General features: G+C 44.8%; 1 protein-coding gene across 4 annotated transcripts in view; it reads left to right on the top strand.

Annotated features, from left to right (window-relative positions):
* Positions 1-12,207: 12,207 nt before the first annotated feature.
* The window catches only part of tecpr2 (tectonin beta-propeller repeat containing 2), an 85,956-nt gene continuing 75,771 nt past the window's right edge, over positions 12,208-22,392 (top strand). The window contains exons 1-3 of one of the 4 annotated variants that reach the window (XM_033026495.1): positions 12,208-12,361; positions 17,941-18,175; positions 21,274-21,402. In XM_033026495.1, the coding sequence (XP_032882386.1) occupies positions 17,957-18,175; positions 21,274-21,402 (348 nt within the window). In that variant the 5' untranslated portion in view covers positions 12,208-12,361; positions 17,941-17,956. The remainder of the gene's footprint in view (positions 12,362-17,940; positions 18,176-21,273; positions 21,403-22,392) is intronic. The other 3 variants (XM_033026496.1, XR_004413013.1, XM_033026494.1) reach the window with 3 other exon arrangements.

Below are 22,392 nucleotides of genomic sequence, written 5' to 3'. Positions count from 1 at the left end.
GGCAGCGGGGAGAGAGAGTGGGGGGCAGCGGGGAGAGGGAGTGCGGGGCAGCGGGGAGAGGGAGTGCGGGGCAGCGGGGAGAGAGAGTGCGGGGCAGCGGGGAGAGGGAGTGCGGGGCAGCGGGGAGAGGGAGTGCGGGGCAGCGGGGAGAGGGAGTGCGGGGCAGCGGGGCAGCGGGGAGAAGGAGTGTGGGGCAGCGGGGAGAGAGAGTGTGGGGCAGCGGGGAGAGGGAGTGTGGGGCAGCGGGGAGAGGGAGTGCGGGGCAGCGGGGAGAGAGAGTGCGGGGCAGCGGAGGAGAGGGAGTGTGGGGCCGGGGAGAGGGCAAGTGCGGGGCAGGGGGAGAGAGAGTGTGGGGCAAGCAGGGGAGAGGGAGTGTGGGGCCCGGGAGAGAGGGAGTGCGGGGCAGCGGGAGAGGGAGTGCGGGGCAGCGGGGCGAAGGGAGTGCGGGCAGCGGGGAGAGGGAGTGCGGGGAAGCGGGGAGAGAGAGTGCGGGGCAGCGGGGAGAGGGAGTGCGGGGCAGCGGGGAGAGGGAGTGTGGGGCAGCGGGGAGAGAGAGTGTGGGGCAGCGGGGAGAGGGAGTGCGGGGCCCGGGGCAGCGGGGAGAGGGAGTGCGGGGCCCGGGGCAGCGGGGAGAGAGTGTGCGGGGCCCGGGGCAGCGGGAGAGGGAGGGGGGGAGACATTGTAGTGAGGGGGCAGGCGATGGAGTGCCGGGGGGATAAGGCCTAGTGTGAGATCTTTGCTTAGAACCAAAGATCTTATGGCGAACCAAAGATACTAGAGGAGCTTAGAACGGAATAACAAGGAACTGCAGATGCTGATTTTTTATTAAAGACAGAAACATCCCCCATTCCTTCTCTCCAGAGATGCTGCCTGTCCCGCTGAGTTACGCCAGCTTTTCGTAGATACATATAACACACACATAGAAATTAGGTGCAGGAGTAGGCCATTCGGCCCTTCAGGCCTGCACCGCCATTCAATATGATCATGGCTGATCATCCAACTCAGTATCCCGTACCTGCCTTCTCACCATACCCCCTGATCCCTTTAGCCACAAGGGCCACATCTAACTCCCTCTTAAATATAGCCAATGAACTGGCCTCAACTACCTTCTGCGGGAGAGAATTCCAGAGATTCACCATTCTCTGTGTGAAAAAAGTTTTCCTCATCTCGGTCCTAAAAGATTTCCCCTTTATCCTTAAACTATGACCCCTTGTTCTGGACTTCCCCAACATCGGGAACAATCTTCCTGCATCTAGCCTGTCCAACCCCTTAAGAATTTTGTACGTTTCTATAAGATCCCCCCTCAATCTTCTAAATTCTAGCGAGTACAAGCCGAGTCTATCCAGTCTTTCTTCATATGAAAGTCCGGACATCCCAGGAATCAGTCTGGTGAACCTTCTCTGTACTCCCTCTATGGCAAGAATGTCTTTCCTCAGATTAGGAGACCAAAACTGTACGCAATACTCCAGGTGTGGTCTCACCAAGACCCTGTACAACTGCAGTAGAACCTCCCTGCTCCTATACTCAAATCCTTTTGCTATGAATGCTAACATACCATTCGCCTTCTTCACTGCCTGCTGCACCTGCATGCCTACTTTTAATGGCTGGTGTACCATGACACCCAGGTCTCGTTGCATCTCCCCCTTTCCTAATCGGCCACCATTCAGATAATACATTCAGACAATGTGTGTGTGTGTAAATATATATATGTGTATATATATATGTGTGTGTATATATATATATGTGTGTATATATATGTATATATGTGTGTGTGTATATATATGATATATATGTGTGTATATATGTATATATATGATGTACACACACACACATATATACACACACTAATATATACACACACACACACACATATATATGTGTGTGTGTGTGTATATTAGTGTGTGTATATATGTGTGTGTGTATGTGTATATATGTGTGTGTGTATATATATATGTGTGTGTATATATATATGTGTGTGTGTATATATATGTGTGTATATATATATGTGTGTGTGTATATATATATATACACACACAGTGCCTTCCATAATGTTTGGGACAAAGACCCATCATTTATTTATTTGCCCCTGTACTCCATAATTTGAGATTTGTGATAGAAAAAAATCATGTGGTTAAAGTGCACATTGTCAGATTTTATGAAAAAGTATTTTATTTTATTAAAGGGTATTTTTATACATTTTGGTTTTACCATGTAGAAATTACAGCTGTGTTTATACATAGTCCCCTCATTTCAGGGCACCATAATGTTTGGGACACATGGCTTCACAGGTGTTTGTAATTGCCCAGGTGTGTTTAATTGCCTCCTTAATGCAGGTGTAAGAGAGCTCTCAGCACCTAGTCTTTCCTCCAGTTGTTCCATCACCTTTGGAAACTTTTATTGCTGTTTATCAACATGAGGACCAAAGTTGTGCCAATGACAGTCAAAGAAGCCATTATGAGACTGAGAAACAAGAATAAAACTGTTAGATACATCAGCCAAGCCTTAGGCTTACCAAAATCAACTTTGGAACATCATTAAGAAGAAAGAGAGCACTGGTGAGCTTGCTAATCGCAAAGGGACTGGCAGGCCAAGGAAGACCTCCACAGTTGGTGGCAGAAAAATTCTCTCTGTAATAAAGAAAAATCCCCAAACACATGTCCGACAGATCAGAAACATTCTTCAGGAGTCAGGTGTGGATTTGTCAATGACCACTGTCCGCAGAAGACTTCATGACCAGAAATACAGAGGCTACACTGCAAGATGCAATCCATTAGGTTAGCCGCAAAAATAGGATGGCCAGGTTACAGTTTGCCAAGAAGTACCTAAAAGAACAACCACAGTTCCTGGAAAAAGGAATTGTGGACAGATGAGATCAGAGTGATGGCAAGAGCAAAGTATGGAGGAGAGAAGGAACTGCCCAAGAAACAAAGCATACCACCTCATCTGTGAAACACAGTGGTGGGGGTGTTATGGCCTGGCCATGTATGGCTGCTGAATGTACTGGCTCACGTATCTTCATTGATGGTACAACTGCTGATGGCAGGCGCATAATGATTTTTTTTTCACTTTAGTCTTTATTGCTTTTATGCATACACAAATAAAACACAAATATAACAACGAAACATACAACAATGCAGTGAAACATACAACAGTGCAGCGGGAGGTTCAGTTTACAATTAATGATGCAGTATACAGAATTATTTTCTTAAAAAAGCCTTTTCCAATAACTTACATTATTGTCAATAAAATGATACAGTGTTGATGTCTATATTTCTATACCTAATCCATATTTACCATTTTCTGTTAAACCCATCTTCTTTCACTCTTAGAGAATATGTCATTTTCTCCATCACAAATATTTCCTGTACTATGTCTAACCATCGTCTAAGTCTGGGTGTGTCCGCTGCAAGCCAGTTTCTTGTAATGGCCTTTCTGCCAGCTGTGAGTAGGATTTTAACCAAGTAATGATCTTCCTTCAGCACTACTCTAGTTATATTACCCAGGTATAAAATGGAACACTTCTTGGAGACTATATATCCTAATACCTCCTTTAATGCTGAATTCACTCTGTCCCAAAATGGTTCTATTTTTGGGCAACTCCAGAAGATATGTGCATGATTTGAGTCTCCAGCATGTTTGCTGCCTTGGAATTTGCTTGTTTTTTATGTTAGGTGTAATAAAGAAACAAATCAAATGTTTCCAGTTAAATTCTCTCAATTTTTGTGAATTAGTGGATGTCTGCAGTGTTACACACATATGATGCCATTCTTCTTCTGAGACTGTGATGTTCAATTCCTTTTCCCACTTAAATTGTACATAAAATGTAGTTTTAGCTTGACATTCCATTACACTATGATAAAGTTTCCAAATAATTCTTGATGTTTTTTAATGATACGCATTAACTATTGCTTCTACCACTGGATTCTTTTCATCTAGTGCCTCCCTTTTAACTTTTTTAATGTAATAATCTCTCAGTTGGAGGTTTCTAGTCAAGTCTTGGTTCCGAAGTGCAAATCTATCCTTCAAATCTTGAAAACTTCTTAGGTCTCCATTGTCAGTAACAGTACAAAATGCAGTCATTCTTTCTTCATCCACTCTTTCAATGTTGAATCATACATCCCTGGTTTAAATTCACTATCCAAAGCTATCCATCTTAATACTTTTGTCCTTTGTTCAGTTTAAGTTGTCTGGTAAGAGTGAACCAGGTTTCTAAAGTAAATATCGTTATTGGATCGATTATTCTCCTGATATGTCCAGGAAGCGCTTTTTCTCCCAAGAGTGTTTGGATGTGGAAGTCAGGAATATATGTTTCAATCTCTTTCCACCTAGCTATATAGCTGTCCTCACACCAATTAATTAGTGGTCGAAGTTGGGCTGTGTAGAAATATATCCTAAAATTTGGAAGTGCCATTCCACCTTTGTCCTTTGGCAACTGGAGTGTAGTGTATCAAACTCGGGCCTTATTTCCTCCCCAAATAAACCTAGATATTAATTTATCCCATTCCGTGAATTGTTTTAATGGTACCTCTATTGGCAGAGATTGAAACAAGTACAATAGCCTTGGCAAAATATTCATTTTCACCACATTTATCTTACTACTAAAATCCATTGGATAGGTGGACCATCTTTCTATATCCTTTCTTATGTTTTGGTTGATGTTTTATAATTGGCCCCATACAACATTGGTTTTATATATACCCCTAGGTATTTGATTGATTTTGAATCCCATTTAATATTATACTTTTGTTTGATTTCTTCTGAAGGAGCACAATTAAATAGGAGGGTTTGAGTTGTTGAAATATTCACTTTATATCCTGCATAGAAATTACAATTCTCTATGATTCCCATCCTTGGAAAGGAGGTGTTTACTTCCGTGAGATACATCATTACGTCATCTGCAAAACGGCCAATTTTCTGTTCTCCGTCTCTTATAGTTACTCCCCTCAGTTCCCTATCTTGACGAATCGCTTGAGCCAATGGTTCAATAGGAAGGAACTGCCCAAGAAACAAAACACCACCTCATCTGTGAAACACAGTGGTGGGGGTGTTATGGCCTGGGCATGTATGGCTGCTGAAGGTACTGGCTCACTTATCTTCATTGATGATACAACTGCTGATGGTAGTAGCATAATAAATTCTGAAGTGTATAGACACATTCAATCTGCTCAAGTTCAAACAAATGCCTCAAAACTCATTGGCCGGCGGTTCATTCTACAGCAAGACAATGATCCCAAACATACTGCTGAAGCAACAAAGGAGTTTTTCAAAGTTAAAAATGGTAAATTCTTGAGTGGCCAAGTCAATCACCCGATCTGAACCCAATTGAGCATGCCTTTAATATGCTGAAGAGAAAACTGAAGGGGACTAGCCCCCAAAACAAGCATAAGCTAAAGATGGCTGTAATACAGGCCTGGCAGAGCATCACTAGGGAAGACACCCAGCAACTGGTGATGTCCATGAATTGCAGACTTCAGGCAGTCATTGCATGCAAAGGATATGCAACAAAATATATATATATATACATTTCGTATACACACACACGCGCGCGCATATATTAGACACACAGAGATGTATAGAAAATAAACATGCACACCTATTTATACGTGTATACACATGTACATATGTGGGTGTGTTTATTTTCTACACATCTGTGTTTAATATATGCGTGTGTATATATGTGTGTGTATGCATATACGTGTGCGTGTATATATATGTGTGTGTGTCTATGTCTATGTATATATATATAGGTATACAAAAAGCGAACACCTCCGCTCGGTCCGCAAGAACCTACCTGAACTCCCGGTGGCTCAGCACTTCAACTCCCCCTCCCATTCCCAATCCGACCTCTCTGTCCTGGGTCTCCTCCATTGCCAGAGTGAGCAACACCGGAAATTGGAGGAACAGCACCTCATATTCCGCCTGGGTAGCGTGCGGCCGGCGGGCATGAACATTGAATTCTCCCAATTTTGCTAGCCCTTGCTGTCTCCTCCCCTTCCTTAACCCTCGAGCTGTCTCCTCCCATCCCCCCGCCCTCGGGCTCCTCCTCCTCCCCTTTCTCCTTCCTTCTCCCCCCCCACCCCCTATCAGTCTGAAGAAGGGTTTCGGCCTGAAACGTCACCTATTTCCTTCGCTCCATAGATGCTGCTGCTGCTGCACCCGCTGAGTTTCTCCAGCATTTTTGTGTACCTTCGAGTTTCCAGCATCTGCAGTTCCTTCTTGAACACAAAATATATGTGTGTATGTATATATGTGCTTGTATATTTGCGTGTGTTTGTGTGTGTGTATATGTGTGTGTGTGTGTGTATATATGTGTGTGTGTGTATATGTGTGTGTATATATGTGTGTGTGTGTGTATATGTGTGTGTGTATATATGTGTGTGTGTGTGTGTATATGTGTGTGTGTGTATATATGTGTGTGTGTGTGTGTATATATGTGTGTGTATATGTGTGTGTGTATATATGTGTGTGTGTGTATATATAATACGCATGCGCCGAACTGAGAGGCAGCAAGTCCTTGTAGCTCCGAGTTTTGTTTTAGTGTTTTAGCGTTTTAGTGTGTTTTGTTTAGTGTTTTATTTAGTTTAGTTTAGTTTTTGTGAAGGACAAGGACAAGGACTTGGATACAAGTCCTTGTAGCTCAGAGTTTTGTTTAGTGCTTTAGTGCTTTAGTGTGTTTTGTGCGTTGGCTGCTGCCGCTGCTGCTGTGCAGTAATTTTTACACAGCATGTGTAGAGTCGCGTATAGGAGGGATGAACTCCTTATGTGGCGACGGACAGCTTACGGAATAAAACACCATATTCCGTCTGAGCTGAAGAAGCCGTTCCGTGGTTGCCGTGCAGGTGCCAGGCTAAGGGCCAGGCTAAGGGCCTGGAGGTGGAGATACAAGCCGTTTCTGCCATCAATCCTTATGGGGAACGTCAACTCATTCCCTAACAAGTGTGAGGAGTTGGAGGCCCTTATGAAGAACCAACGGGTCTACCGTGAGTGCAGTCTCATGTGTTTTACCGAGACGTGGCTGATGGACATCATCCCGGATTCCTGTGTGGATCTCCCCGGCTTCACTACGGTACGAGCAGATAGAGACCCAAAGGCGAGTGGGAAGATCAAAGGTGGGGGACTTGCTCTGCTTGTGAACAATAGATGGTGTAATCCAGGTCACATAACTGTGAAAGATAAGATCTGTTGTCGGGATATTGAGCTCCTGGCGGTTGGACTGAGACCTTATTATGTACCGAGGGAGTTCTCCCACATCGTCGCCATTATTGTTTACATTCCTCCTCGAGCGGAGCCTGTAGTCGCATGTGACGTCATCCAAGAGACTGTCGCGAGATTACAGACCCAACACCTGGGCGTACTCATTGCCTTATCAGGGGACTTCAATCATGTGAACATCAGCCCCCACTTGTCAGGCTTCTCACAGTATGTTGACTGTCCCACAAGGCACAATAAGACACTGGACTTGTGCTATGTCAATGTCAAGGAGGCCTATAGTGTCTTAGCCTTTCCACCGCTTGGCAAATCAGATCACAACCTGGTTTATCTAAGGCCTTCTTACAAACCCTGTGTACTAAGACAGCCTACAACCACCCGGTCTTTCAGAAAGTGGACACCAGAGGCCAGTGAATCACTGACGGACTGCTTTCAATGCACAGACTGGGACATACTGATGGAGCCACAGGAATTAAACAGCTGTATGGACATCGACAGGATGGCTGGATGCATAACGGACTACATCAACTTCTGTAGGGATGTTGTTGTGCCAGTAAGAACTGTTTGTTGCTTTCCCAATAACAAACCTTGGATTACAAGCAACATCAAGAGCCTCCTGAACGAGAAAAAGGAGGCTTTCAAGGTCGGTGATCGGGGAAAAAATCTAGAGGGTGCAGCACCACTTGAAAAGGAGTATGAAGCAGGGAAAAGGGGACTATAAAAGGAAGCTGGAGAAGAAACTGCAGTACAACAACATCAAAGAGGTGTGGAGAGGAATGAAGACCATCACTGGCTTCAAGGAGAAGAGAAGCCAGCCGTCAGGAGACGTGGACAAGGCCAATGAGTTTAACCTGTTCTATAACAGGTTTGATGTGGTATCCACTCCCACCTCTACAGGTGCAGCCTCTCCCCCCACCATCACCTCCACGAGGCAGCCCCCCCAACACCACAGCTGCAGCACCTCCTATGCCGGCATCTCCTCAACTGCTCTTCACGGGGGACGAGGTGAGAGCTGAGCTGAGGAGGTTGCGCCCTGGTAAAGCAGCTGGCCCTGATGGTGTATGCCCCAGGCTACTAAAAGACTGTGCGGCTCAGCTGGCGGAGCCGCTCCAGACCATTTTCAACCTGAGCCTCCAGTCAGGGAGGGTACCAGGTCTGTGGAAAACATCATGTCTCGTGCCGGTTCCCAAAGCAGGGCGGCCGACCGAGATCAACGACTACAGACCGGTGGCCCTTACATCCCATATCATGAAAACAATGGAGCGGCTACTCATTCGTCTCCTGAGACCACAAGTCCAGCACGCACTCGACCCACTACAGTTTGCATACCAGGAGAACATTGGGGTGGATGACGCAGTCCTCTACATGCTGCACCGGATCTACTCCTTTTTGGACAAACCCGGTGGCTATGTGAGGATTATGTTCTTCGACTTCTCAAGTGCGTTCAACACCATCCAACCCCTGATTCTGAATGACAAGCTTAAGAAGATGGGGGTGGATTCCACATTTATCTCCTGGATATACGACTACCTGACGGGTCGACCACAGTTTGTCAAGCTGGGGGACAGTGTCTCTGGCACAGTGGTGTGCAATGTTGGAGCCCCACAGGGAACGGTTCTGGCCCCGTTCCTCTTCACCCTGTATACAGCAGACTTTAACTATAAGTCTGACACATGCCACGTACAGAAATATTCAGATGATACAGCGATTGTGGCATGTGTAAGGAACGGGCAGGAGGAGGAATACAGGAACTTGACCAGTTCCTTTTGTGCCTGGAGTGAAGAGAACTGTCTCATCCTGAACACAACTAAGACTAAAGAGATGGTGGTTAATTTTGGCAGGTCCAAGCTCCCCCTTCAGCCGGTCAATGCTGCAGGGGCTGACATTGAGGTGGTGCAGACATATAAATACCTTGGAGTGCACCTTGATAACAAACTGGACTGGTCTGTCAACTCTGACTCCCTCTACAAAAAAGGCCAGAGCAGACTCTTTTTCCTCAGAAGGCTCAAATCCTTCAATGTGTGTAATGATATGCTGCACATGTTTTACAACACTGTGGTTGCAAGTGTTATTTTCTACGCTGTTGTCTGCTGGGGCAACAGCATTAGTGCAAAAAACAACAAGAAGCTGGTCAAACTGGTTAAACGAGCTAGCTCAGTGCTGGAGGGGAGAGTAGACTCTGGGATGGATGTGCTTGAGAGGCGTATGAGGCACAAGGTGCAGGTCATCCTGAAAAACCCCGGGCATCCCCTCCATGTAATTCTGGAGAGTCAAAAGAGCACTCGGAATAACAACCGGCTCCTCTCCCTGCCCTGTAGAACGGAGCGGTTCAGGAGATCCTTCACCCCTGCAGCCATTAGATTTTATAATTCGGACCGCTAGGCTGTAGGGGGATGCATTTTGCAATTTTTAATTGTTAATTATTGGTCTTTTTAAGTATTTATTGCTCTCAGGTAGTGTCCACATTGTATTCTATGTATTTTCTGTCTGCGTTCGTTTTGAATCTGTGGGTTTGTTGGTTGGGGGCTTCTGGACATCTGAATTTCCATGAGGGGATCAATAAAGTATTTATTATTATTATTATTATTATTATTATTATTATGTGTGTGTGTGTATATATGTGTGTGTGTATATGTGTGTGTGTATATGTGTGTGTGTGTATATATGTGTGCGTGTGTGTATAGGGTGATTTCACGAAAGGTCACTGGAGCGTAGATCCGCACCCACGTGACCGAAAATTTTAACTGGAGTGCATGCGTCACTTCCGGTACATGTTAGTGAATGGTAAAACATGCACTTTCACACCCGTTAAAAACATCGAAAACGGCCCGTTTTTGAGCTGCAATTAACTGTACCAGTCGGGGTGACCGTGAGGAACAACTACCTAAATTTACAGTCCAAAAAAAAGATAGAAACTAAGGTAAATTCAAGAGGGAGCTGAAGGTGTCAAAACGGCGGAAGTTGTTATTGGACATTTGCCGTGGAGATTTAAAGATCCAAAATATCGGGAATTATCGCGTTTGCTCGCTGCATTTCATCAAAAGTAAGGCATTATGTTTTATCTTTATTCATTTGTTATATGAAAAGTTTTAAAAGTGAAAAATCCGTCAGTAAAATTGCAAAATCGCCCATGGTTCTCTGGTGGGTTTTAACATGCAAAATGAAAACGGTTCTGAAGCTCCATTTACCATTTAAATAATCGTAAACTATCAATGCGTTTTGAAATAAATTTTACTGAGATGCAAGCTAAGGAATGGGATAATTGTCAGCTGTTGGACAAAAGCAGGACATTTTATTATTTGCCAAAATATATTTCTCAATGTTTCTTGTTTAAAGCCTGCACAATCACCCAAACTACTTATTTATTTATTTATCAGAAGCCTCAGAAGCGTTTTCATTTTGCATGTTAAAACCCACCTGAGAACAATTGGCGATTTTGCAATTTTACTGACGGATTTTTAACTTTTAATACTTTTCATATAACAAATGAATAAAGATAAAAAGTCCATAATGCCACTTTTGATGAAATGCAGCGAGCAATCGCGATAATTCCCGATATTTTGGATCTTTAAATCTCCACGGCAAATGTCCAATAACAACTTCCGCCGTATTTACACCTTCAGCTCCCTCTTGAATTTACCTTAGTTTCTATCTTGTTTTTTGGACTGTAAATTTAGGTAGCTGTTCCTCACGGTCACCCCGACTGGTACAGTAAATTGCAGCTCAAAAACGGGCCGTTTTCGATGTTTTTAACAGGTGTGAAAGAGCGTGTTTTACCATTTACTAACATGTACCGGAAGTGACGCATGTACTCCAGTTAAAATTTTCGGTCACGTGGGTGCGGACCTACGCTCCAGTGACCTTTAGTGAAATCACCCTATATGTGTGTGTGTGTGGGGCGGGGCTGCAGCTGCTGGTCTACACTGGGGCCAGTGCTGTGTGTGTGGGGCGGGGCTGCAGCTGCTGGTCTACACTGGGGCCAGTGCTGTGTGTGTGGGGCGGGGCTGCAGCTGCTGGTCTACACTGGGGCCAGTGCTGTGTGTGTGGGGCGGGGCTGCAGCTGCTGGTCTACACTGGGGCCAGTGCTGTGTGTGTGTGTGGGGCTGCAGCTGCTGGTCTACACTGGGGCCAGTGCTGTGTGTGTGTGTGGGGCGGGGCTGCAGCTGCTGGTCTACACTGGGGCCAGTGCTGTGTGTGTGTGTGGGGCGGGGCTGCAGCTGCTGGTCTACACTGGGGCCAGTGCTGTGTGTGTGTGTGGGGCTGCAGCTGCTGGTCTACACTGGGGCCAGTGCTGTGTGTGTGTGTGGGGCTGCAGCTGCTGGTCTACACTGGGGCCAGTGCTGTGTGTGTGTGTGGGGCTGCAGCTGCTGGTCTACACTGGGGCCAGTGCTGTGTGTGTGTGTGGGGCGGGGCTGCAGCTGCTGGTCTACACTGGGGCCAGTGCTGTGTGTGTGTGTGGGGCTGCAGCTGCTGGTCTACACTGGGGCCAGTGCTGTGTGTGTGTGTGGGGCGGGGCTGCAGCTGCTGGTCTACACTGGGGCCAGTGCTGTGTGTGTGTGTGGGGCTGCAGCTGCTGGTCTACACTGGGGCCAGTGCTGTGTGTGTGTGGGGCGGGGCTGCAGCTGCTGGTCTACACTGGGGCCAGTGCTGTGTGTGTGTGTGGGGTGGGGCTGCAGCTGCTGGTCTACACTGGGGCCAGTGCTGTGTGTGTGGGGCGGGGCTGCAGCTGCTGGTCTACACTGGGGCCAGTGCTGTGTGTGTGGGGCGGGACAGGCAGGGTCTGTGGAGAACACGGCTCGGGACACTTCCCCATTGGTCCAGTGGCTGCATGATGACAGTGTGCTGTGATTGGCGGAGCAGAGCGGGGCCGGGCTGTGATTGGCGGAGCGGGGCCGGGCTGTGATTGGTGGAGCGGGGCCGGGCTGTGATTGGTGGAGCGGGGCCGGGCTGTGATTGGCGGAGCGGGGCCGGGCAGTGATTGGCGGGTTGCCGCTGACATGCGCGTTGGCGGTCGCGGGTCGCGGCCTCCTGAAGATGCAGAGGAAGTTGCATCAGGGGAAGATGCAGCGAAGCCCCGGGTGAAGCCGGCTCTGGCACCGGCACCGGCACTGGCACCGGCACAGGCACTGGCACTGGGTGAGGGCTGCACTGGGTGAGGGCTGCACTGGGTGAGGGATCGGAGGGGGAGGAACACTGAGGGAGAAAGATGGAGGACATTGAGGGAGGGGGGAACACTGAGGGGGAGGGGGCTGAGGGACTTTGAGTAGGTATGTTGCAAAGCCTACCTGAAGCGTCCTTGAAAATCTTCCGTTGTGGGTGTGCGCGATTTTGGCGCCGTTTAGAGGGGGCGGGTTTAAAACGCGATTTTCTCTAAGCTGTTCCAATCGAAAATGTTCAGCCTAGTTAATTATTAACGAAAAATCGCTGGAAGACCCCGTCGCAAAAGCTATTATTAGGTTTAAAGGCCTTGAATAATAGTTATAGTAGTTTAAAAATCAATCTCTAAACCCGCGACCGTCACCAACCGCTGGGTCTCATAAAGCAAATAGCAGAAGTTAGGTTGTATATTTTTACATTAAAAAGGGCTTCTAAAGATCCCGTTATACAAAGTTTAATATTGCGAGTAGCTCAATTTGGGCCCATTATATCCCGCAGTATTTTTCTCGGCATTTGAGGCACAAATCTACCGCAATGTGAACGTTCTAAACCAGCGCGTTCCACAGGGACCCACTGAAAAGCTGATTTAAATGGGCATTTATTTACAGCAATTAAACACTAAATTCCTTCCATTTGGCCTATAAATTAATGTAAATGAGATTTAAAAATCATGTTTTATTGTGAATTATTTGTGAATATTATTTGGACATTTAGGCTATTTAAAAATGTTAATCATTTATTAAGAAATGGATAGATGTTTAGATCTAGTAATTGAAGTCTGAAATTAGCTACAATTAGGTAACTAACTAATTATATGCTTTAATTTCAGGTCATCCAAGTAAGATTATTTTATATTTGTTTCAGAATGCTTCAATCTATGATAACTGAAAATTTCATTCAGTTCTCTTAATTTTTAAGAAAGTTATGGGCTTTTGACTGTTCACGATCACAGCTTTTTTGTTATGTCCATAGAAAATCAATAGGGAACAAGATGCTCATTTCCCAGTATGAAAATGGCCATAACTTTTTAAATACTTGAGATATGAAAGTGAATTAGGTGTCAAATTAAACTTATTTTTATGCTTTATCTGATGGGATAAATTACAGACTTGATTTTTAAAATCTCAAAATTTTGTAACATTGCTACTTTGAGGGAGGGGGGGGACTTATTAGTGATGGGTGAGCAAGTTTATTTTAGTCCCATACCGATATTGTACAATGTATTGTCACAGGTTTAGGCTTATTATTGTAAAATGCATTGAGGTACAGTGGAAAGCTTTGTTTTCCATGTTAACAACACGCACCAGATCAGATAAAACTGTATAGAATATATATAAATATAATTAAGTCAAATTAAGTCAATAGGTTTACTTTATTGTGCAACAGGCTTAGGTTTATTATTCTCACATGTTTGGAGGTACAGTGAAAAGCTTCGTTTTGTATGCTACACAAACAGATCATATAGTAAGATTATATATAAATATGATGAAGCCAAACTCAAGTACAATAGGTATGGGTTTTATTATTATCACATGTACTGAGTTGTGCCATGTATCGTCACAGGTTATTGTTGTCGTGTGTACTGAAGTACAGTGAAAAGCTTTGTTTTGCATGTTATCCAAACGGATCAGATAATACTGTGAATAGAGATGGCACAGCCTCAGAATAAAAGGACATACCTTAAGACAGAAGATGAGGAGGAATTTCTTTAGCCAGAGGATAGTGAATCTGTGAAATTTATTGTCACTGATGGTGGTGGAGACCAAGTCATTGGGTATTTTCAAATCGTGGAGATTGACAGGTTCTTGATTAGTAAGGGTGTCACAGTATTCCAAAGTATTTTGGCAAAATATATCGATATGACCAATTTAATTTGCACTTGGAAAAATAGGGGTAAATAAGTGAAAAACACCTTTATTGAAGACAACGGATGAGGTAGTTCTTTTGGAAGTAACGGAAAAGGTGGATCTGGCATTGATGGGAAGAAATCATATCCATCACTTGTGGACATTAGGGCTATGAAAGACTGCCTATTGATTAAGCCAAGGTCTTTTGAGAGAGAATTTAAGAGCATGAGAAATTTGGAACTACTTTTCTGCCAGCGGCTGTTGATGCCTGGTCATATAACTTGAAATCTGAATTAATTCACCAGAAACATATGATAGGTTTTGATGATTTAGTGGAAAAGGAAGATGTGTGTAGGTCAGCCATGATCCTATTTGTAGCGAGGGAGAGGATGAGGAGGGTAACGCTTCTGTGATCTAAATGTGGTGCCTGAAAGAATGGTGGAAGTAGATTAGTTAAGAGATACAGCGTGGAAACAGGCTATACGGCCCACCGAGTCCGCGCGACCAGTGATCCCCGCACACTAGCACGATCCGACACACACTGGGGACAATTTACAATTATACCAAGCCAATTAGCTTTCAAACCTACATGTCTTTGGAGTGTGGGAGGAAACCTACGCAGATCTGGGAATAACCGTGCATAGTTCCTTGAAGGTGGAATCTCATATAGATAGGGTGGTAAAGAAAGCTTTTGGTATGCTAGCCTTTATAAATCAGAGCATTGACTATAGAAGCTGGGATGTAATGTTAAAATTGTACAAGGCATTGGTGAGACCAAATCTGGAGTATGGTGTACAATTTTGGTCGCCCAATTATAGGAAGGATGTCAACAAAATAGAGAGAGTACAGAGGAGATTTACTAGAATGTTGCCTGGGTTTCAACAACTAAGTTACAGAGATAGGTTGAATAAGTTAGGTCTTTATTCTCTGGAGCGCAGAAGGTTAAGGGGGGACTTGATAGAGGTCTTTAAAATGATGAGAGGGATAGACAGAGTTGATGTGATCAAGCTTCTCCCTTTGAGAATGGGGAAGATTCAAACAAGAGGACATGACTTCAGAATTAAGGGACAGAAGTTTAGGGGTAACATGAGGGGGAACTTCTTTACTCAGAGAGTGGGAGCGGTGTGGAATGAGCTTCCAGTGGAAGTGGTGGCGGCAGGTTCGTTGGTATCATTTAAAAATAAATTGGATAGGCATATGGATGAGAAGGGAATGGAGGGTTATGGTATGAGTGCAGGCAGATGGGACTAAGGGAAAAAAGTTGTTCGGCACGGACTTGTAGGGCCGAGATGGCCTGTTTCTGTGCTGTAATTGTTATATGGTTTTCATAGAAAACACACTAAACATAAATTTTCAAATTTTCAATTTTCACATGGAGAACTTACCAACTCCATACAGACAGCACCCGCAGTCAGGATCGAACCACGGTCTCTGGTGCTGCAAGGCAGCAACTCTACTGCTGTGCCACCTTGTTATGGTCACAAATTTCAGAAAGGAATTGGATAAATATCTGAAAGGGCCTAAATCTCAACTTAAAACGTCACCTATCCATGTTCTCCAGAGATGCTGCCTGACCCGTTGAGTTACTCCAGCAATCTGTCCTTTTGTGTATTAACCAACATCTGCACTTCCTTGTTTTTACATTCTAAGTTTATATTGTAAAGAGGCCAAGCAGGGAGTACAACTCATTAGTCTTGTTGTCTCAGCTTTCACCATTGCTGAACCTCTACAGCCAGAAATGTTAGACTTTAGCGATACAGCGCAGAAACGAGCCTTTGGGCCCACCGAGTCCACGCCGACCAGTGATCACCGCGTACACTAGCTCTGTCGTGCAATTTCCAATTTTACAGAAGTCAAGTAACAAACCTGCACATTTTTAGAGAGTGTGAGGAAACTGGAGCACCCAGAGAAAACCCACGTATTCACAGAGAGAACTTAGAAACATCACATGTAGTCAGGATCGAACCCGGTCCTCTGGTGCTATGAGCGCAACTCTACCACCGTGCTGGCCAAAATGTTGCTGTGATTCAATTGCAAAATTGTGCCTAAATAGTGTTCTTGTTATTAGTGCTTTATAATTCATCCGGATTGTAAGTGAACGGGTATTGTAAGTTGGAAAGAAAAAAGTCTGGAGTAACTCAGCGGGCCAGGCAGCATCTCTGGAGAACATGGATAGGTGACGTTTTCACAGAGTGCTGGAGTAACTCAGCGGGTCAGGCAGCATCTCTGGAGAACATGGATAGGTGACGTTTCACAGAGTGCTGGAGTAACTCAGCGGGCCAGGCAGCATCTCTGGAGAACATGGATAGGTGACGTTTCGGGTTGGACCCTTCTTCAGAAACGTCACCTATCCATGTTCTCCCTGCATGCTGCCTGACCTGTTGAGTTATTTTAACATTTTGTGCCTTTTCTTTGTAAACCAGCATGTGCACTTCCCTGTTTTTACAGCATACGTTAGAATATGTAAAGTAGGAAAAAAAACTCTAAATAAAATGAGAAATATGTTGTTCAGTTATGAGTGCATTTGGAGATCAGGTTTTAGATGACTGAAACCAAACTTGGCATTTGAGGTCAGCAATTTAAGAGGTGCCTTGATCTACATAATGTGTAGGAAAGAACTAGACACTGGTTTAAATCGAAGATAGACACAAAATGCTGGGGTAACTCAGCGGGACAGCAGCAGGTAGGCAGCATCTCTGGGGAGAAGGAATGGATGACGTTTCAGGTCGAGACCCTTCTTCAGTCTAATTAGAATCCACTATTGAAGTTTTATTTCCTTAGTTTGTGAATTATTTTCTTGTTTACATTGCGAACTTAAGCTTCAAATCTGGCGTGGTATAAATGAAGGGAAAAAATATTGTTTTTTAGTGAGCAATGAAGTGTGAGCAATTTTGGGCCCCAGATCTGAGGAATGATGTGCTGGCACTGGAGAGGGTCCAGAGGAGGTTTATGAGAATGACCCCAGGAATGAATGGGTTAACATATGATGAGCATTTGACAACACTGGGCCTGTACTCGCTGGAGTTCAGAAGGATGAGGGGGTACCTCATTGAGGGTGGTGAATCTTTGGAATTCTTTGCCACAGACGGTTGTGGCGGCCAAGTCAATGGATATTTTTAATGCGGAGATTGGCAGATTTGTGATTAGTCAAGTCACTTTTATTTTATAGCACATTTAAAAAACAACTCTCGTTGAACAAAGTGCTTTACATTGGTGAAGGTATTAACGTTCTACAACATTGGTTCATAGATTAAGTACATACATAAATACATACATATAGCCCTCCCTCAGAGGACGTCAAGAAAGGCTTGAGAGTAAAGATGAGTTTTAAGTCTCGACTTAAAAGAGTCGATGGAGGGGGCAGTTCTGATGGGAAGAGGGATGCTGTTCCAAAGTCTAGGAGCTGCAACCGCAAAGGCGCGGTCGCCCCTGAGCTTATGCCTAGACCGCGGGATGTTCAGTAGCCCCTACTCAGCCGATCTGAGGGACCTGGAGGTGGTGTGGTGGGTAAGCAGTGATTAGTGCGGGTGTCCGGGTTATGGGGAGAAGGCAGGAGAATGGGGTTAGGAGGGAGAGATATATCAGCCATGATTGAATGGTGGAGTAGACTTGATGGGCTGAATGCCCTAATTCTGTGCTTATCACTTTTGTACTTATGAAGTATATTTGCATGATGCCAATATTTCTAATCTTGTTCTTTCTTGTGTGTTTTTTTCCATGTGAACAGTGTAATTTTGACTGCTATGGCGGTAGATGGGAGATTCTCCACCTTTAAGGAGTTCAGTCCACTGTATTACTTGCTTAACGCGATTCCAGCAAAAGTTCAGAAAGGATTTAGAAATGTGGCTGTACATCTCACGGCCCTCGATGCCAATAAGGACTTCATTGCGGTGGGCACCAACATCGGCATGCTTTACCTCTACTCCAGGCGGATGAACAAGATGACTAAATATAATTTAGAGGTAGGTTTCACCATCAGCTTCTGATTGCAGTTGTGTGAATCTCCGGTGTCCTCGAGTGGAAAGCCGTGTCTTGGGAGAAGATGCAGTGGAGATGGAGAAATTGAGGGTAAAGAATCACCTTGTGATCACCTGGTCTTCCTTCCAAGAGGCAGGTTAGGAGGTGGTGTGGCCAAGGTAACCATCAGAGTTGATGGGATTGTAATAGACATCCTAGATATCCTGTGCAGGAAAGAACTGCAGATGCTGGTTTAAACCAAAGATAGACACAAAATGCTGGAGTAACTCGGCGGGACAGGCAGCATCTCTGAAGAGAAGGAATGGGTGACATTTTGGGTCTGAAGTAGGGTCTCGACCCGAAACATCACACATTCCTTCTCTCCAGAGATGCTGCCTGTCCCGCTGAATTACTCCAGCATTTTGCATCCATCCCAGATACCCTCTTTCTTCAGCAAACGTGGCTTCCCTCCTACACTTGTGGTTGGAGCCCTCACCTGTGTCCCCTCTGTATCCCACAGTCTTCTCTTAATCTTACTCTCCTCTTATGGAACAAGGATATAATTTCCTTGTGTCATCTTTTCACCTCTAGCCTGTGTCACTTTCCCCACCCATTCACCAATCACACCCCCACTGACCTCCCCTCACCTGTATCCACCTGTCACTTGTCAGGCTTTGCCCCACTCCCACCTCTTTTCCAGCTTTCATAATGGATAGGAGTAGGCCAATTGGCCCATCAAGTCTACGCCATTCAATCGTGGCTGATCTCCTAACCCTCCCTCCTAATCCTATTCTCCTGCCTTCTCCCCATAACCTGACACCTAATCAAGAATCTATCTATCTCTGCCGTAAAAATATCCACTGACTTGGCCTCTACAGCCTTCTGTGGCGAAGAATTCCACAGGTTCACCACCCTCTGACTAAAGAACTTTCACCTCATCTCCTTCCTAAAAGAACGTTGAAGAAGTATCCCAACCCAAAACTCCGCCTGCCCATTCCCTCCACAGGTGCTGCCTGTCCCGCTGGACCCTGCCACGTTTTGGCAAGGTTCCAGCACGTGTAGTTTCTTGCATCTACAGTCCATGACCATCTCTTCTTCATCTTCTCTCTTCAAGATCTGCTGCAGCTGTTTCTTGGCATCATTGACTCTAGTGTCAGGAAGGGAACGTGTCATTGTAGATAGACACAAAGTGCTGGAGTAACTCAGCGGCTCTGGCAGCATCTCTGGAGAAAAGGAACAGGTGACATTTTAGGTCGGAACCTTCCTGTGGAGTTGTGTATGCAGCCACAGAATTATTCATCATTACTATTTTGGTGGCTGGAACATTAGTTCTTGACATGAGTCTGCAGAAATCTGTTGGGCATCTTTGCTGACTCCAGTTACGTGGTATAGTCAGCCTCTTGCATATTTGTGTGATTCTTAATTGTGCCTGGAGTTTAAAGATGGTGTCACTCGTTAAGGGCATGTCCCACTTTCACGACCTAATTCACAACCTTTTTTTACTCATGGACATTTTTCATCATGTTGAAAAAACGCCCCGACCTACTTGATGCCACGAGTACCGACGACTAACATCACGACCGACCCACAACCTCGTGACGCCCATGCTGCGAGTATGAGTCAAAGGCAAACTTGGCACAGGTTGTGAATTAGGTTGTGAAAGTGGGACAGGCCCTTTATTGATTTCACCTCGTAGAGAGACTTCTAATGTCCATCTGGAAATAAAACATTTTAAATTCCCCTCAAAACTGCAGTGGATAAATGTACAGTCACGTGTTGAGGGTGAAGAGTGTTTAATGGTAATATGTAACGGCAACAGAACGATGAAATTCTCACAGCAACTTAACAGGTCTGTTAATGCAAGAACACACAAATATTTAATAATAAGAAATTAATACGAGGTAACCATAATGGTGCAACCAGTGATAGCACATAAAAGATCACAGTTGCCGAGGTAGGTTTAGTGATGTGCAGTGTTCAAGAGCCTGATGATTGTTGGAAAGAAGCTGTTCTTGAACCTGGTGGTCATGATTTTTAAGCTCCTGTATCGTATTCCCAATGATGGAGACTTGGCTAGGGTGGTGTAGATATTTCATGATGTTGGCTGCATTCCTGAGGCAGCTGCTCTTTTGTATTTCCTTGATGGTGGGGAGGTCAGTACCTATGAACGACCAGGCATTATTTACATATTCTGTTAGTCTTTGTTCCTTGAGTTGCTGAACCAGGCCACGATGCAACCAGTCAATATGCTCTCTACCTGGAGTCGTTCAAGAGAATATTCATCAACATACCAAACCACCTCGATCTTTTAATGCAACAGAGACATTCTTGAGCTTTCATTATGATTGCATTGATGTGCTGGTGCCAGGAGAGATCTAAGGTACAAGCTCGCCCAAGAACTTGAAACTTGAACTTAAGTTTATTTGTTTTTGCTTGGGATACTTTTATAAAGTCACCAACCAACTAGTGCTTTGTAGTGAGCATCTTTGAGCAAACTTTGCATTAGAAATTTAGGGTCTGTGCTCAAGGCCTGGATAGAGTGAATGTGGAGAGGATGTTTCCACTAGTGGAAAGAGCCTTGGCCATAACTTCAGAATAAAAGGACGTTCCTTGAGGAAGAAGTTCAAGAGGAATTTCTTTAGTGAATCTGTAGAATTTGTTGCCACAGAAGTCTGTGAAGACCAGGCCAGAGGATATATTTAAGGCAGAGACAGATAGATTCTTGATCTGTAAGGGGTTATGGAGAGAAGGCAGGAGAATGGGGTTAGGAGGGAGAGATAGATCAGCCATGATTGAATGGTGGAGTAGACTTGATGGGCCGAATGGCCTAATATCTCTGCTCCTATCCCTTATGAACTTGTCAAAACTATACTCACTTTGCTTTTACATTTCTGACCATTGATTTAAACCAGGTTTGTTGTTGGGTACTTGATTGTCAGGGCCAGACTAGCAAAGAAAAGATTTTCTCAATCCTGTATTTAGATTTCACAATGTTTATCCATGTTTATGTCTGGTATTTCTATGGATTTGGCCTAATAAATTGGATTGAATAGCTTTGTAAATGTGTCTCATGATCTAGTGTTGTATGTGTTTTCAATGTAAGGGCAAGACTGAGGTTATTAAAGTGGTGAAGCTGTTGGCCTGCTTTGATGACCTGGTTGCCGTTGGGACAGCCTCAGGGAGAGTGACGCTTTTCCAGCTGGTTTCCCACTTGCCTGGTAGAAACAAGCAGGTGAGTGATGCATGTTTATTTACTGCATCCCCGTTAGTAACATTCAGCTTGTGTTTCATGCACTGGCTGAGCAGAGATGATGTAACTCGTTTTGTCATGTGGTTGTAGTAACCGTCGAAGCCGGTTCATACTAATGCATAAGCACCCACACTGGTTACAGTCGTGAAGCAGAGAAACAAGCCCTTCAGCCTGACATTTCCCCCTTCACCAGTGGGCACTCACCTATCTATGTTCCCCAGGGATACTGTCTGACCTGCGGAGTTACTCCAGCACTTTGTGTCTTTTTTATTAGCTAAGTCAAACCCTGTCTGAACTAGTTATCAGGTTTAGACAGAAACAGCTGGAGTAACTCAACGGGACAGGGAGCATCTCTGGAAAGAAGGAATGGGTGATGTTTCGGGTCGAGAAGCTGCTTCAGAGTTTTTAGCAGGCCGGTTCTGACCAACACCAAGCCTCGCCTGCTTGACAGCATTTACATCTGCACTGCTCCTTGCCGTATTGAGTCTGCTTCTATTAGGTAGTTAATCTCAACAGATTTGTGAAACCCCGCTCACTTCATCTTCTTCCCTCTCCCATCTGGCAAGAGGTACAGAAGTGTGAATACGGACACCTCCAAATTCAGGGACAGTTTCTTCCCAGCTGTTATCGGGCAATTGAACCATCCTATCACCAACTGGAGAGCGATCCTGACCTCCCATCTACCTCATCGGAGACCCTCAGACTATCTTTAATTGGACTTTACTGGACTTTACTTGGACTTTATCTTGCACAAAATGTTATTGCCTTTATTCTGTATCTGTACACTGTGGACGGCTTGATTGTAATCATGTACAGTCTTTATGACTGGATAGCACGCAACAAAGGCTTTTCACCGCACCTCGGTACATGTGACAATAATAAACTAAACTAAACTACTTGCTACAGGCATGAAACAGGAAACAGACTCTCTGTTAAAAAGAACACAGCCATAATTGGATAAAGGTTCAGCAG

Source organism: Amblyraja radiata, chromosome 9 (genome assembly GCF_010909765.2).
Source record: "Amblyraja radiata isolate CabotCenter1 chromosome 9, sAmbRad1.1.pri, whole genome shotgun sequence".
NCBI lineage: Eukaryota > Metazoa > Chordata > Chondrichthyes > Rajiformes > Rajidae > Amblyraja > Amblyraja radiata.
Note: the sequence above shows the minus strand (reverse complement) of the source record. Positions and strands in the feature narration are given on the sequence as shown.